Below are 17859 nucleotides of genomic sequence, written 5' to 3' on the forward strand. Positions count from 1 at the left end.
TGGGAATTTACATGGGGTTAAAATTACCGACACACATTGGATTATTTTGTGAGTACAAACTGACTCACTGTGGAATTCAGACGCAAAGGAGTTCCACCAGAGACTAATTAAGCACTTCTTCATCTTTTAGGATGCCATGTGCTTTGTGCTTGACTCATGTATATGACTTTCGGTTTGTTTTTTTCTGTGTGTTGGCTTCATCTTGGGTACTCATAACATTGTAATGCTACGTTTGCTTTTCCAGTCTGCAAAAATAAAATGCGTTGTCTCTCTTTGTAGATGACCCGACAGAAGCAGACGTGTGGTTGCTCAACAGCTGCACTGTGAAAAACCCTGCAGAGGATCACTTCAGAAACTCAATCAAGTAATGAAAAAGCACACAAACGATATGTATCCTTGTCTTGTTCGAAGGATCGTTACATTTTAATAGGAACTGGATAAAGAAGTGTTAGCTTTGCTTAGTAGGTCTTTTATATGGGGTTGTGATGGCTCATTTCTCTATCAGAAGAGTTTAAAATACAGGAAAAAAAGTAAAAAAATTTTAATTATAAGAAAAAAAGAATTAAAAAATAATATTAACACAAATTAAAAAAACTGGCATAGGTAGAATTGCTGCTCAACAGACAATCAGAAATGGTTTTCTACAAATGAATGTGTGCCAAAAAGATTTCCCCGCTGTAGCGAGTTTGTTTTGTTATAATAATTATGTCTTATATTACTAAATCTGAATCACGATCACAACTATGTGTGACAAGGGAGCACAATTCACTCATAAATAAATGAACATCTAATTGTGTTTCGTTAGAAAACGTAATCCAGGATCAATTTAACACAAATGAACTACAAAACATGGCATGTTTAACACATTTTAAGCCAAAATGCAGAAGCACTAAGTGCAGCCTTACTTCTCCCATAGGAAATAAGAAGGTAAGTAGCCCCCAGGTGCTGCTAATCAAATGCACTTGATTAAGTGATCATTAACAAGGGTGAGCACATCTATAAAAGCAGAATTTTGTCCCTTTTGCTGGTGTGGATCATTCAGATGATCGTAAAGGAAATGCGAACATTTTTTCCAGGAGCGGACATCCTGAGTTCAGAGCATGAAATTCTCATCGAAACTCCAAAAAACCTAAGAGGTACATCTGAGACTTCACAGCCTCAATTAGCATGTTAATGTACAGTTAGAAGAAGGCTGAAAAGTACTGTTTGTTTGCAAGGGTTGCCCAGAGAAAGCCTCTCCTCTCTGAAAAGAATATGGCAGCACAGCTTAGGTTTACAAAGTTCCATCTGAACAGACTACAAGACTTCTGGAACAATGTAGGTCTGGGCGATATGAGGAAAATCTAATATCACAATATATTTTTGGCTATAACACGATATATATATCACGATATTGGATTGCATTTTTTTTTTTATACAGCGCTTTTCGAGACCCTCAAAGCGCTTTACAATTCCATTATTCATTCACTCTCACATTCACACACTGGTGGAGGCAGCTACAGTTGTAGCCACAGCTGTCCTGGGGCAGACTGACAGAAGCGACGCTGCCATATTGCGCCATCGGCCCCTCTGGCCAACACCAGTAGGCGGTAGGTGACGTGTCTTGCCCAAGGACACAACGACCAAGACACACAGAGCTGGGGATCGAACCGGCAGCCTTTTAAATCACCTCCCAAAACAAATTTTATTTGCAACCATAAAGTGCCTAAAATGCACTATTGCACTGGTATACTCATTCAAATTCACCATTCAGTGTTTTTTTTTTTTTGTTTTTTTTTTGTTTTTTCACTTTGAATTCAAAAAATCTGAATGAATTAAAATGTTTGGTTTTTTAAAAACATTTTATGGTTATTTTTCCCAGTCTGGTCGTGTATAAACATGCATGTGTGCCATGTAGAAGATTTTCTGGTTGGGAGGGGTAATGATGCATTTGCAGTGTGTGGGAGAAAGAAAACTCGCAGTGAATTACATGCAGACAGCTTAATGCCATGGCAGTTACTCGATGTATACTCAATGGTTACGATAAAGCCGTTTTAACCATCGTACATGGAAAAACTCGTGAGGCATCAAGTACATTCGATATATCGCCCATCCCTAGAACAAAGTGGAGATGCTGGTCATGATGCACAGTGCCATGTTTGTCAAGACCAAACACAGGCAATGAGCACGGTGGTGGAGGGCTGATGATTTAGGGGTGTTTTGCAGATTCAGGTCCTAGGCAACCTGCGGTCATTGAATCAACCATTAACTCCTCTGTATACCAAAGTATTCTAGAGAATCTTTCTGACAGCTAAAGCTTGGTCCACAGTGGGTCAAGCAATAGGATAATGATCCTAAGCACAGCAGCAAACCTACAACAGAATGGTTGAAAAAGGTGTAACGGCCCAAAGTCCAAAACTTAACTTGATTGAAATGCTATAACAGGACCTTAAGAGAGCTATGCATAAACAAATGCCTACAAATCTCAATGAACCAAGCCTAACATTTATCCACAGCAATATGAGGCACTGAAAAGGTCATATGGAAACCGTTACTTTTAGTTGTTGCTAGTAGGAGGTTCTACAAGCTAGTGAATCCCGGGGTGTACTTAGAGTTTGTATTAAAATAATTGTAAATTTTGTGAGGACTAGATGGATTTTTACCATATTCTGACTAATAAAACCCCAGACTTGACAGAGGGTTTACTTTACCATGACTGTAGATCTTTAAACATCTTTAATTATTTCAAAATGTACCTTTTTACTCCAACGTGGACATAACTGTGATGCTTTTTTGCGAAAACCATTTTTCTTATGCATAATTTTGTGTGTGTGTTCTTTTTTACCCTTTTGCCCGGTGTCAATTTCCACCTACTCACTGTTCTACTGGTCTCTCTCAGCAATACACACACACACACACACACACACACACACACACACACACACACACACACACACACACACACACACACACACACACACACACACACACACACACACACACACCTATTTGCATAAACACAGAGAAATTAAGCTAACTGTTTTGCATTTTGATTAATTTGCCTCCATCAGGGGCGCACACACCTGGCGGGTATGTGCTTTTGTTTGTGACTCAGAACTTGGATTTTGCTACTAAAGGTTTTAAGGTTTACTTTGAGTAAGAAATCCAAATCCCAAATGATTTAAGCACACATATATGTTTTTATGTCCATATACTGCATATTATTGCATGCGGTTTTAACCTTACCATGCCAGTGTGAAGAGGGAAAGTGGAATTAATGATCCTTGTCTAACATCAAGTTAGTCGTGTGAAATTAATATACACTTGAGCTTCTCTCCTGGGGCCTCTCGAGAGAGTGCAGGTTAACACGCTTTTGCTCTGACCTCAGCTGCTCCAGTGCATCAGTGGCCCACAGAGAGAACTAACAATAATCAAAAATACAACCTAATTAGATATCAGGGATTTTATTCTGGCTTAAATACTCAGAAAATTGAGAAAGATTTTAGTTATTGTTTGTTATTATGATATTCCTTTATTTTCTTTATTGCCCCTCTCATTACAAACCGACAACACACAGCATGGAGCACCAGCTGAATTTCTGCACCAGCCAAACAAAAGAGCTGAGCCCCAGTTAGCTTCACTTTGTTTTTAGATTTTACTCTTTTAGATTATTTGCATTTCGGGCTAAATCAGGCTAAAGCTTTAATTTATTATCTGCCACATTTTCATTTTGGTGGCTGAATTATTGCAATTGAATAACTTCTATCAAGGGAATATTTCAAGAGCCGAACAGTTTTACTTGGCCAACCTGATCAGTGCAATCTTCATGCTCCAGCTGTCTCCTGGTGCTCGGTTCTTTCATTCCTTTTGTTATGGCATTTTTTTTTTTTTAAATAATGCTTCGAATTTGCCAATTGAAATGCACGAAATAACAACACACTTCAGGACTTTGAAATGTCTTCCTCGTTGATGCTAGAGTTTTTCTTAGACTGGAAAATCACCCAGCTGTAATGCTAATGCAATTAATGCTCTATTCACTGAGAAGGACAAAAACACTCACACACAGATGCACACACGTACACAGAAGAAATGGAAAAGTTTTTCTCCCTTTCATCATTTGCAACGTGCAAGATGGAGACACAAAATGAGGGGGTACGGGATGTGAGTGAATCCAAATGCCGACATGTCGTTCCATTTTGTTCTTTTCCCCAAGAATTATTTTTTTTCTTTGCCTTCTCTTTGTATGATGGACAGAGAGAGGGGGGGAAAATGAGAGGAGGAGACAGGCACACGAGCTGCCTCGTGCTCAGTCACGCGGTAGCCCTTACGCCTGCGCCTCCTGGTACCACACACTCACACTCAGACTTCGCACACACTTGCATGGGCTGGGGCAATATTTCTGTTCAGATAGTAAGGTCCATAGTTTGTTTGGACAAAGACGGTTTTTGTAGTTTTGCCTCTCTGCAACACTGCACTTGATTTAGACCTCGGTGGATATCAGTGAACACTGTAGCCACTTTCAGCTGTTGCTTGTTTGTGAGTCTCTGCCTTCAGTTTTGTATTTAAAAACTGAAAAGCTGTTCTGTTGGGTTCAGATCATGTGACTTGGTGTAATGTCAACCTGGTAGCCCATTTTGTTGCTTTGAGAAACTCTTGGATTGTTTTTGCTGTGGGTCGTTATCCATTTGCACTGTTCAGTTTTCCAGCATTTGTCTGAATGTGAGCAGAGTACAGTCCTACACACTTCTTAATTCATTCTGATACTTCTATCAGCACTCAGAGAATCAATCAATAGTTCCTCTGGCCTGTGCTATGCTACACATCATGAGCTTGCTCTCTCCTTCTCCATACTTTTCTCTCCCCATCAACCTGCTTCAAGTTAATCTTGGTTCTAATGATGGCCTCCTGCACGTGCATCTATTTGGGCCTCATATTTAAAATTATAGTGAAAAGCTATAAAATACAAATTCAACACTTTGGATCATCATTTGATCATTTCATTTGCCATTAAATAACAAGGGAGCAGGCCTCATTCGGCCATTAAACTGCTTTTCTTAGGGCCTAACTTGTTGTACCAAACTGTAGGTTATTTCATTTCATATGAATTCTTAAATTCTGCTTTGTGATAAGTTGACTTGTAACCTTGATAAAGTATGTACACTACCAACAACAACAACAACAATCTTTATTTATAGAGCACATTTAAAAGCCTTGGGCATACCAAAGTGCTTTACATAAAACAATAAGTGGAAAGTTTGGACACACCTTCTCATTCAATGGTTTTTCTTTATTTCTACGACTTTCTACATTGTAGATACAAACTGAAGACATCAAGTATATAATGCAGGAGAAGAAATGGATAAATAAATCTAAATATGTCTTATATTTTAGATTCCTCAAAGTAACCACCCTTTGCCTTGTTGACAGTGCTGAAAACCCCTGGCCTTCTCTCAGTGAGCTTCATGATGTAGTCACCTGAAATGGTTTTCACGTGTGTGCCTTGTCAGGGTTCATTTGTGGAACTTTTTGCCTTCGTAACGGGGTTGGGACCATCAGTTGTGTTGTGCAGAAGTCAGCTTGGTACACAGCTGACAGCCCTATTTGGCAACTGTTAGAATTCATGCTATGGCAAGAACCAATCAGCTAAGAAAAGTGAAACTCAGTCCATCATTACTTTAAAAACTGAAGGTCAGTCAGTTGCTAAAACTCACAAACTCATCAAACCCTGCAAGAAAACTGGCGCCCCAGGAAGGAAGACCAAGAGTCACCTCTGCTGCTGAGGATAAATTCATCTGAGTCATCAGCCTCAGAAATCGCAAGTTAACAGTGCCTCAGATGAGAGCCCAGATAAATGCCACACAGAGTTCCAGTAGCAGACACATCTCTACATCTACTGTTCAGAGCAAACTGAATCAGGCCTTTATGGTCAAATAGCTGCTAAGAAACAACTAATAAGGAAAAACAACAAGAAACACAAGGAATGGACATTGGACCAGTGAAAATCTGTGCTTTGGTCTGATGAGTCCAAATTTGAGTTCTTTGGTGACTTCCTCATGAAGCTCATTAAGAGAGCACCCAAGAGTGTGCAAAGCAGTAATCAAAGCAAATAGTGGATATTTTGGAGAATCTGAAATATAAAACACATTTTGAGTTATTTTACACTTTCTTGTTTACTACATAATTCTGTATGTGTTCATTCATAGTTTTGATGCCTTCAGTGAGAATCTACAATGTAAATAGTCATGAAAATAATGGAAAACCATTAAATGAGTAGGTGTGTCCAAACTTGTGACTGGTAGTGTATGTGTGCATGTCTGAATTTCAACTCTTTACCAGCTAATCATTGGTGTTAAGCTGGTTTGAGCATACATTTCTGTAAAAAGTAGATAGCTAACTCACTATCCAATCTAAAAAGTGTTAGTCCAAAGGACAGCAAGAAAAGTGAAAACCAGTCCACTGTTGGAATGACTGGTAGAGAGGAGTTACTCCATAAAAAGAAATGCGTGGCCACATTTTAAGTTTAGTAAACACGATACAGGACAAAGTAAAGTTATAGGCAAATATTGCTGCTTTACAAGGAAACATAGCCGACATCCTAACCTTGTCACAAAATATGCCAAGTGCCTGTCACAGGAAAAAGTGAAAGAAACCCGAGGACTTGTTAGCCACAGCTCTGCACTGCACAGGTGCCTGCTCGCTCTACTCCACATGGTAAAAATGTAATATGTTAAAAGACTTTGGCAGGAAGAGTAAAACAAATCAGAGAACTTGAGTCATAAGAAGTATAATGTGAAATATCACTTATATAAAATTAATATTCACCAGTGAAAAACAGGCTGAAATTAAAATGTGCACTGGGAAATCTGAGCAGCTGTCTACTTCAAGTGTCTTCTAATATACAAGACAGAATGGCATCTACTTGACACTCAAAGCAGCCAGTGCCTTAATTATGCAGTATTGTAGGCTTCAGCACAGTTTTATTAAAATATGAACATTTTAATATTTACTAAAGTGTCATTCGAGAGGCATTTGAGAACAGTATCACACGGGTTATTAAGGTCCTCAGTGACCTTTCGCATTGACAAAGATGAATGAGAAATGCATTATTTGTTGCGTTGTTACATTTGTTACAATCGAAGATCACTAGCGTATTGATTTTTATATAAAAACAAAGGAAAACATTAAAGGTCCCTTAATTAAACTTGGTCCAAATGTATGTACACCTATTAAATATTTCCTAAAACATAGATAAATTGATTTTTATAGGGGTAAATGTGACAGTTAATTGTGATATATAGTTGTGTACTATCATGTGTAAGAGGAAAAAGCCAAATGAACACCGGCCAAACATAAACACACACATTATCGTGGTCACACAAGTAACAAGTGTAATAATAAACGAGCTGAGGGGTTTTAAACTCAAACACAGGGGCTTTGAACAGTCTTCTATGGTGGTTTGGAAAGACACAGTGAAAAGATGGTTTATTACTTCAGGAGAACTGGGGCTTAGTTGGCATCCATGCCAAGTGTGTGTGCGATAAGGAGCTGAATTTGCGCATATGTGTATGAGGGTTGTCAGGTGGATGAATGCCCAGGCAGAGCGCTCTGTGTCTGGTGTGAAGGGTTTCCCAGTGAGAGAACGCGATCAGATATGCATGAGGTTTCTTTTGAGTCTGCAGTGTGAGCGAGTTTGTGTGAGTGCACGCACAAAATCCATTTATGGTAGATCTATAGTGAGCGCCGATAAAATGCGTGTTCGTCAAGGATGCCTAGGAGAGGTTCAGATTTATTCTGTGCTGATTATAATTGAGATTATATGAAAGCCCAAGACAGAATTTGTTTGCTTAATAATTACTTTCACTGGTGTTGCAATGCCAGCCGTACGGTTGCCCCTCAGCGTTTTCAGTTTGTGCTCGTCTGGCTCTCTCCGGTCAGCGTGCAGGGAGAGATTGGATACCTTCCAGGATCCTTTAAAAGAGTGAAGGTCTACTCCACCCTGCTGTTTACTCCTCCGGCAGGGCTTTGGCATCAGGAACTAAGTAGCATAAACTGCTAATAGAGCAGCTTCTGAATGCTAAAAAGTCAGTTAGTATGGATGTTTGGGAAAGCATGCGTGTGCATTTAAATGCCAGAATCTATAGTGTAATTCAATGTCAGAGACCTCTCAAATCAATGAATGCAGAATACATTAAAGGAGTAGTTGCTCAGCACGCTGCAATTAAACCGCTCTCCGTTTGTGTGTATTTCAGCATGTGTTGGATTTCTCCACTTGGCTGTTTCTACTAATTAGTATGATCAAGGGAATGGATGTTTAACGAATTAGAAACCAGCTCAGAGCTCTATACTTCCAAATACACCAATTCCCATATTATATTTACATTCATTTCAATATAATTTTAATATTCATGAAACAACCGCAAGAAGGGAAAAAAAACAGTTGTTAATTGAAAAGGGGCCCACATCACACAGAATGAACTCGTGGAAGACGTCCAAAGTGTATATGTAATGTGCTTATACGGAGTATTTCTAACAGATGTGTAGGCTGGGTGTGACTTTGTGTTATAACCCTTGGCTACAGGACAGTTTACATCAGTGTTGCCTTGGCAGAAGTTTCTGTGCAAATTTAGGGCCTTTAATTTTAGACCATATGCTGCCAAAAGTAGATTGGAAAACGGAACCAAAGCTACTTCATAACTATGCTACATATCAAATATCATCCTAGTTATGGTTATGCATTGGTGTTTTGATGTGATACAAGGATGGAACATGGTTTGTTCCCCAGTATTTTTCTAATTTAATACTTGTTTATCACACTCCAGTGTTTCAGGTCATCAAACAAATTGAAATGTTAGACAAAGATAATACAAGTACTGTATTTTTCGGACCTTAAGGCGCACCGGATTATAAGGCACATTAAGCAAATCAAAACAGTCAGATAAGTCAAACTTGGAAACATGAGAACCGTTTGGAATGAATCTATTTATTTTACTTTCTCATCATTAATCGCTTTGGAAAACATTAACACGATTAAGGTTGTGGTTATGGTTATTATTAAGGTTAGGGTTGGGGCTGGAATACACGGCTGGAACGTGTGTTACCCTCGAGAGTGTCATGCTGTTCGATTCCCGTTCCTGTGGGACGCCTCGGGATGTGACAAATCGTCGGTATGTTACGCGTCTCGTAGTGCTCCGTCAATCCATCAAGCGGTGCGGCTTCGTAGTTTACCAAAGTCATACTAAAACATCTTTTGACAGATTTTTGAGCGCCGTGTAGCACATAAAATCGGTTCAAGGTCAGTAAGCACAACCAGAATTAATACATAAGGTACACCGGATTATAAGGCGCACTGTCGATTTTTGAGAAAATTTTAAGTGCGCCTTATAATACTGTAAACAAAATGCACTTTCTAAATGAAGGTGTCGGTTATTAAGGGGAAAAGAACTCCAAACCTACATGGCCCTGTGTGGAAAAGTGATTCCCCCCGATAAACCTAATAACTGGTTAGGCCACCCTTAGCAGCAACAACTGCAATCAAGCATTTGCAATAACTGGCGAAGAGCCTTTAATAGCGCTTTGAAGGAATTTTGACAAACACTTTTTTACACCACTGTATACAGTGAAGTTATAGGTGGTGATTATGCTCTTCAGTCCATGCAATTTAGAAAAAGTGACTTTTATTTCACTGATTTCTGATGAAACATCTACCAAGGAGAACGTACAGCATCAAAACGTTATTCTGCTCTGAGAATGAGCGGGTCTCTCGAAAACCTTGAATTACTTGCGCCGAGACCGTAGTCAATCTGATAAATCTTTTAAATGGCAAAATCTGACCCACTGATTTAATAAAGGGTTAGACAGTGACCTCAATGACTCAAGCATTCATAAATATTTCCCAAAATCCTGACTTGTTTTCCTCTAAAAGTACTTATAACTTACAGAGGTGCTGAACAGGCCTTGCCAGCATGTTATTTCGAATGAACTGAACACAGAAGTGACTGACATTAAGGCCAGAAATGTTTCCTTTTCATGAGGACATGACAACGAGGTATAAACAATCTGAAATATCTGCAGTGACCTTTAGAGCTGTTTACTAAGGGCAGTTGTTTTGTCTGTGTTCAGGCAGTACAGCAGAGATGCGGGCAAGAATTTATGTCTGGCTGGAGAGACACACACATACACACACATATACACAGAGCTTGATGCCTTGGGCTGGTTTTGGTAGAAACCCAGGGATTGGCATTTAATCTGTCAGTTCTGCAGGGCATTAGCCTACATTTTTGGGTACACACAGACACAAAAATAGAGAGGGAGAGATGGACGGATGGACAGACGGGGGAGAAACGATGGGAGAGTGTAGCCGAGTTCAGGCATCCTGTTTTGGCCTCACTGAGCCCAGGGCTGTGTGAGAACCACACCGAAGCTGGGACTGACCCCAACCTGACCTTGTTTTAACATCTGCATAGTTGGAGTATACTTGAGTTTTCAGTTTTCTTCTATTTTTATAATATGTTGGTTTGTCGAGTAGAGAGAAGATTATCTGCTATTGTTGAGATTTTGAGTGATATTACTGCCCCCTATTTCTGTCCTGCTTTTTGTGGATTTATATCATTGTGAACCATACACATTATTTTTCAGAATGTAGTCATAATTTCCTTTTTTAAGTTTGCTAAGAGAGTCCTTGAAATTAAAAGGGCACGCACAAATGAAAAACAGACTGCACCTAGTAATTCACGAGCAGTTCAAGTGGCTTTGGCTATTTTGCACTATGTTATCTGCCTTGTTCTGCTTCTTTCTTCTCTGTTGCTTCATATTCATTTTGAGGTTATATGAAACTAGTGGTCAAAACAAGCTCAAAGTGGATATCTGATATTTTATAGGCCCTGCCAACACAATAGCTATGTCATAATATTCTCATTAAATGTAATACATATTAAATCTTATTAAAGCTGTTCATAATACTGATAGGTTCCTCTTCTTACAACTTTACCTTAACAATACACCTTCCACTCCATGACCCCAGCGTCTTGGGAATAGCTCTAGCTTTGACCTGATTGACTTAAGTGTGACTTAACTGGACACGTAATCGGGTCATTATCTGTCATCCTAGCCTTATCCTTTTCAAATGACTTACCTGCTGTCAGGCTAGGTTTGGTACTTATCCTAAGACATTCAGCCTGAACAACAAACAGTCAGCTCCAATGTTTGTGGTGCAAGCAACGCTTTAAGTAAAGTAACAACCTTAGCATTTTTAAGCTTGTTTATCAGAAAAGGTCATGGGCTTCTCAAGCATCAGAAGGGATGAGTGTAATTTGATAAAAAGCTAAAAATATTAGATCCCTCTTCCTTTTAGAGGTGACTTTTCTTGGCTTGCTTAAAAACATTAAGTAGAAGGCGCTTTCATTTCCACAGCCAGTTAAAGTCCATACCAGTTTAGTCTTGCAATGTCATCTCAGAGGTTGTTTGTTGTTTCTCAGGATACACAATTTCTGTAGAGAGAGAAATGTAGTTCAACCAGTTTAGAAATGATCATTAGAATAATTTTAAATCAGTGGAGAACAATAAACATATTCAAGTTGGACATGAAGTGCTCTGACATCAATTTAACAGTCTTGGCTTAGTTTGGGGGATTGTGACTAGTTAAAGGGCAAAGTGCCAAAACATGAAGTCCTAACATGTAGGGTTTCTGCCTGTGTACTGCAAATCCGATTACCTGCCAGCTATAAACTAAACAACACTTCCCCGAGATCCATATGTGAAAATATGTGGTAGACGGCACATTTAGTCTTCCCTCCTGTTCCTGAGTTGGTGCATTAAAGCATGGCCAAAAAGTATTTTTGAGGTTACCTTTGACCTTTTGGATATGAAAGGCCAAAAACATGTTTTCCATGATCACAGGGATATTTCTGGATCACCAACTTCTTATTAGTTATTGGCTTCCTTTGAACGCTTGCCCTAAATTATACAATTCTAATAATTACCATTAAAATAAATTCTGGAGGTGTTCCCCATTCATGAGACTGGTCCCAGTGTCGTTTGCTGCAGAGACTTAAGAAACATTTATCGCTGCATGGAAATGAGGTAACCCCTTAATCTGTGCTCTCCCACAGGTGTAGCCTGTGTTATTCTTTTTATGTTTGAAGTGGGAATTATACTCCCATACCTCTCCTTTTCTTCTCAGCAATAGGCTTTAAAAAGACATAGGAAGAACCACACTTGATGTTCTTTGCGCCACACAGGATCCACTGAGGAGGGTGGGCAGTGAACCAGCTAACTGACTGACGTCAAACTCGCAGTTAACTTGACTCCAAACTATTTTTAAATACGGCGTGAGGAAGTGAGAGAAGCCTTCAGATGCAGAAGTTGCCAGAGGAAGAGACTGATGTCTGAACCAATACTGGACTTAAAGTGATCATTTCAGAAATGGAGCCAAACTGATCAATATTAAGCTTCTTAAGCAACCTGCCATCAAGCTTTTCCTGATTTGCAAAAAGCTTTTGACCAGGTTTAACTCGCCGTGAGCCTATGGTTTCGAGGTGTGGTGCATGCGTCCACACTGTGGGCCTCCCTCACTGCAGCGCCTCTCCTGAATCAATAACCTCTCATCATGCAACCAGATCTTGATAAACATGACTTTACTCCAGCTTGATTTTGCATCTGTGTGTTCTTTGTATGCACTCATGTTTTCATGTTATTGCATCTAAATGATTTAAGTGTTGGTAATTACATTTAATAGGAAATATGGTGCTTGTTTAAGCAGTCGTGGAGAATAATTAATAAAATTACAAACTAATGGATGCACTTCAAATCTTCTTAAGCTTTTATCTCAAACTGAGCAAAAGCTCAAGTCTGCTGGAAAACATATTTATTTTTGTGTGTTTTGTTGCGTATTTCAAGTGATGTGTGCGCATGAGTGATCCCTTAAACGAATGGCTGCATAATCACAGCCTGTCACATTGTTGCTGGCCTTATAAGGCCTTCTTGAATAGCAATCACAAACAACTCCCGCCTTTCATCTGTTCAGACGGCTGAGCTCTTAAGGCACCCTACTGGGCTCCTGCATTTTTGCTGATCCCCGATTGTGGATTTAAGCCATAAGAGACCAAGTTAATATAGATTTGAAGATAAATGGAGGACCTTTCACTGTGGTGTTTTACGAGTAAATGGTTTCCATAGTTAAATCTCAAGTTGAATTCAACTTTTTGTGAGTTAGTTGGTTTAAAAAGCTTAAAAGAATCTCTTACCCATATTCAGGGTCTCTGCAATCATGTTGATTATTTAATTTTGTATAGGACGGATGTGACGAAGACGAAACCAAAGAGTAGGAAATAATATACAGAGAGGAAGAGGGAAAATTGGATAATGACCTTTTAAATGTATATTAAGCATTGTGCCTACTCAAGTTATTAAAAAGTGAGGGGGGGCTCAGGCCACAATTTGGTAAGATTAAAATTAAAGCAGAACTGTAGGCCCATATGTTTTCTGTCATTGGTGGGAGGGTTGCATTTCCCACTGCAGTTTTAGATAAGGGCTTTAAACATCTGTGAGAGGATGAGTCTGGGAATGGGATAGTCTGGATTGACTTGGATAAAGAAATAGCGAATGGCTAGGCAGGGCTCCATCCATATCCGCGAGTTTTCCTGAAAAGCGGAGTATTCTTTTAAATGACAGGAATTTGGCTCCAAAACATACAGTTTATGTGCGTTAATAGGCTTGAAACTGGATTGTAGGTTTTATTTTATTTTTTTGATAAGCAAAACTTAACAGTGCCTGGAGAAAATCTTATCAGTTTGTAAAAATGGAATTAAAACACGAAGTAACCTCTTCCTTTAATATTCTGTTTATTTCTCGTGAATATCTACTACTTCGCTGCTTTTGCACTACGTTTGAAACAAGTTACTAAAAGAGTGGTTCTCTGGGTGACATTTTGCTTGCATAATTTCAGTCCAGTTGTCCCTTTAGAGAAAAGAGTCGCTTGCAGTTGTTCTGATTGTAACTTTTGTCCAAATTGTTTCTTTAACTTCACTCATTATTGGAGTCGTACCCTCTCAGATGACAGTCCCTCCATCTGTAGGGCTCGAAAGGGGTCACTGACTGGTTTGAGCATGAAGGCGATGTTAAACAACCTTACAAAATGACCTACAGAGGGCTCCTCGTGTGCATGTTTCTGACCTAAAAGACTTCATGAGGGTGGCACAAGGGCCTCACTTCCTGCAGAGGAACTTGCGCTTACAGAGCTGCTCGACTGGCATCTACCAGAGAACACCAGAGCTGCCGATGGTTTCTTGTTCTTTTCTTTTTTTATATATAATTTTTTTTTTCCAAGTAATGGACATAGAAGCTTATTTAAAAATTTTAAGCAGCATGGCTGAATATAAAGTTTTACATGCAAAACACTGTTTACAAGTGGTCAAGTGTGTCCCCTCTGGATGCATGCCACATTTCCATAATAGTCAAACTCATCCCATGCGTTTGTGAGCATATCTGGAGTCATTGCAGCCACTGCTGTTTTTATTTAACACACCGACAACCACATAAAAACTCACGAATCCCTTTTTTCTGTTTTGGTTGTTACCGGTGAACGGCTGCGAAATTAAAGCACTTTGAAATCGTATGGTTCTTTTTTAAAATAAATACTCTGTATATATAGTATATCGTTCCGATTCACCATACTGTGTGCATTTACTCACTGTGACAGGATTGCCACTGCTTTATGCAAACTGCTTTTTTTTATGTTGTTCTGGCAAATCACTCTCCACGTTGTGTGAGAGAAAGCTGAATGAGTTAAATCCCTCTGTAGTTATTTTGATGGACATGCAATTCTTAGACTTCTCAGGAAATACTGTCTTATTAACAGATGTGTATGCCACTGATAGTCCCGTATCTGGAAAGACACATGGCATTTGAAAAAGCCAGTAATTGTAGGATATGTAAACAAGCATTCCAGATTTTGACATTTATGTGTTGCATTTTGTTTTCATGAATTGCATATATCACAATTCTTTATGCATATGTTAAAACCGAGTCAGCCTTACCTCGACAGAGGAGGAAACTGCATTTCTCTGAAGTGTCTGCAGACGATTGAGATGAGAATCTTTGTAGTCTTATCTTGGGTTGCGTGGGTTTGATTTCCATAAATGACAGTTTGTGTAATATTATATAGATTGACTTTTAATCACTGAATTAACAAAACAAATGGGTAATTGATACAATGATGTCAGTTTGTCATCCACAGCACTCAGGCTGTTAATAAGAATAGATGTCAATAATACTGTCGCAGCTGTGTTGCTCTGTCATGGGGGCTTGTGTTTCAAACTGACTCTGGTAACAGCAACATAATATACCCATTGGCAGCTACACGCCACTGCCATCAGTGAGTGACTTAGAGTTTGTGTGGTGTGATAACAAAGGTAAATAGAAAATATAAAAAGTGAAGCAGTGGGGCAGAAGTGCACGATTGAGAGACGGTGTGGGCTGTCAGGTGTAATAAGAAAATGGTGAAATATTTTGAAATGGGAGGTCTCAGCAGGAGCGCTGACACTGTGGTGTTATTTTTATTTGGCCTGTATATTGTTCTGTGTGTGTTTTCCAGCAAGAAAGCTAGCACTGGTGAGTGATGATGGCTGTAATGCTCATTATATGCTGTTTGATAAATCTGCAGCGACCCTTGGAAAAGGTCACGTTGAAGAGGCCAGAGGTCCCTGAAAGGTTTTGGAGGTTATGCTCTCTCTACAACTAGTGATGAAGTGTGTGTGTGTGTGTGTGTGTGTGTGTGTGTGTGTGTGTGTGTGTGTGTGTGTGTGTGTGTGTGTGTGTGTGTGGCTTTGCACATAGTGGATATATATACACATGGATCTGTGTTGTCCGGGGAATCACTGATCAATTAGGCTCCCTGCATAGTCTCTGTCATGTTAGGAGTCATATTGGATGACTCTTACTGGGCTTTGTTCTTGTTTGTTTAGGTCGTGTTTGTTAGAATGATTTATTGGCGATGTCGTTGCTTTGTTGATGTAATCTGTAGAGTGTTTTATTACTCTGACTCTGAGGTTTGAGTTCAGTTTTATTTATATAAATCACAACAACAGTTGCATCAAGGTGCTTTATGTTGTAAGGTAAAAAACCGAGAATAATACAAAGAAACCCCCCCAACAATCAGATCACCCCCTATGAACAAGCACTTGGCGATAGTGGGAAGAAAAAAACTCCCTTCTAACAAGAAGAAACCTCCAGCAGAACCAGGCTCAGGCAGAGGTGGCCGTCTGCTATGACTGGTTAGGGGTGAGTGGAAGAATACAGGACAAAAGACAGCTAGAGATTAATAATAACTAACGATTACGTGCAGAGTGACTTATAAACACACAAAGAGGTGAGTGAAGAAGAACATACGGTGCATTATTGGAAGGCCCCAGGAGCCTAGGCCTGTTGCAGTGTAGGTAAGGGAGGGTACTTGATCACCTGATCCAGCCCCAACTATAAGATAATGTTAGCTGTGTTAGTGTGTTTGTTCCCACCTCCCTGCTTTAACACCTGCTTCACTCTTTCTCTTACCTCACTGTTTGTTCAGGAAGTAGACTGTAGAGGCTAATGGCAGCAGTGAGTCACACAAAACTAAGATGCCTGTACTTTCAGGAACTCAAAGCTGTTTTCCTCCTTTTAAGGCCTTGCCATCTGAGAATCGTCCACTGGTTACTCTTGTGACAGTTGCAAGGTCATCTAGTAACAGAACTTCCCCATGTTCCTGTTTTCAGTCTATTTATTCAATAACAAGGTCAATGCTCCTTTCTGAATAATCAGAGATGACTCAAAACTAATATCGAAGTTGATGGAAACAGTGTTCTCTGGTTTCTAAAGATTTAAGGTGCCATAAGCTGGTTTCTGTTTTGTTTTTGTTTGTTTTTGTCCCAGGTAACCAAGAGTTATGTGGAGAGAGTGTGATACATAGGTAGAAGACTGATGAAGCAAGATGGGAAGTAAAAAGTAGTTGGTGTCGAGTATTACGAGCCCCGAACAATTAATTACAGGGCTAAACCACTGGCTTTTTTGGGCTCGAAGACTAACTGCCAAGTTAGGGAAATGAAAATACCCCAAAGAACTAAAGATGTGGCGTCTGTTGTGTGAAATTAAAGGATATGATGGTGTTAGGGTTGCCTGAGAACTGAATCCAGCTTGTAAAATGATAATATAGAATGTGAAACTTGTAACCCTGTTCCAGTAACTGAAACAGAAGGCAGCTGTTCAGGTAATCTACAAAAGTCAAAAGTCCATGAACAGAACTTGGTACTGGTGTGTGAAGAATGCAAACAAGCAGAGGTTGCTAAAACCTGTAGGTGGTAACAGAAACCATCTGAGGTTACAGAATTAAATAGAGGGAAGGAGCTCTATGGAGGACTGTAAAGGCAAATCATTCAGCAGTTTAAGAAAAGCACTTCTCCATGCAAAGGACACTGGGATTTAAAGAATCCAGGTTAATTACTGTAACAAGTACAAGTCATTAAAACAATGTTGAATGGCTAGCGTCACCTAAGGGCCTCAGGCAGCAGTTCATTAAAACTTTACTTGGATATTTGTTCTTCTGGTGGGTACTTGGCGTTCAGTTTCAGGATTTTGACATTGAACCCGATTTTTAAAAGAAATAATATAGCACAGAAAGCCCAAATCCTCTCAAACTGGCTCCTAGACCTATGGCACTGAGTGTACTGTACTCTAATGGCCTCCACAGTCACCAGATCCCAATCCAAAAGAGCACTTCGTGGGTGTGGTGGAAGAAAATGTGTCAGTGGTGCAGCCAGCAAGGCTGCAGCAACTGTTTGATTCTATCATGTCAGTGTGGGCAGAAACCTCTTGAGGAAAATCTCCGGCATCATATTGAATCTATGCAATCAA

The 17859-nt window shown here is 39.6% G+C and overlaps 1 protein-coding gene across 1 annotated transcript in view; it reads left to right on the forward strand.

The window, feature by feature from the left end:
* cdkal1 (CDK5 regulatory subunit associated protein 1-like 1) overlaps nt 1-17859 on the forward strand; it is a 258244-nt gene that overhangs the window by 40099 nt on the left and 200286 nt on the right. The window contains exon 5 of the mRNA XM_026183920.2: nt 280-364. Within this exon, the coding sequence (XP_026039705.1) occupies nt 280-364 (85 nt within the window). The remainder of the gene's footprint in view (nt 1-279; nt 365-17859) is intronic.

This window comes from Astatotilapia calliptera, chromosome 11, assembly GCF_964374335.1.
Source record: "Astatotilapia calliptera chromosome 11, fAstCal68.1, whole genome shotgun sequence".
NCBI lineage: Eukaryota > Metazoa > Chordata > Actinopteri > Cichliformes > Cichlidae > Astatotilapia > Astatotilapia calliptera.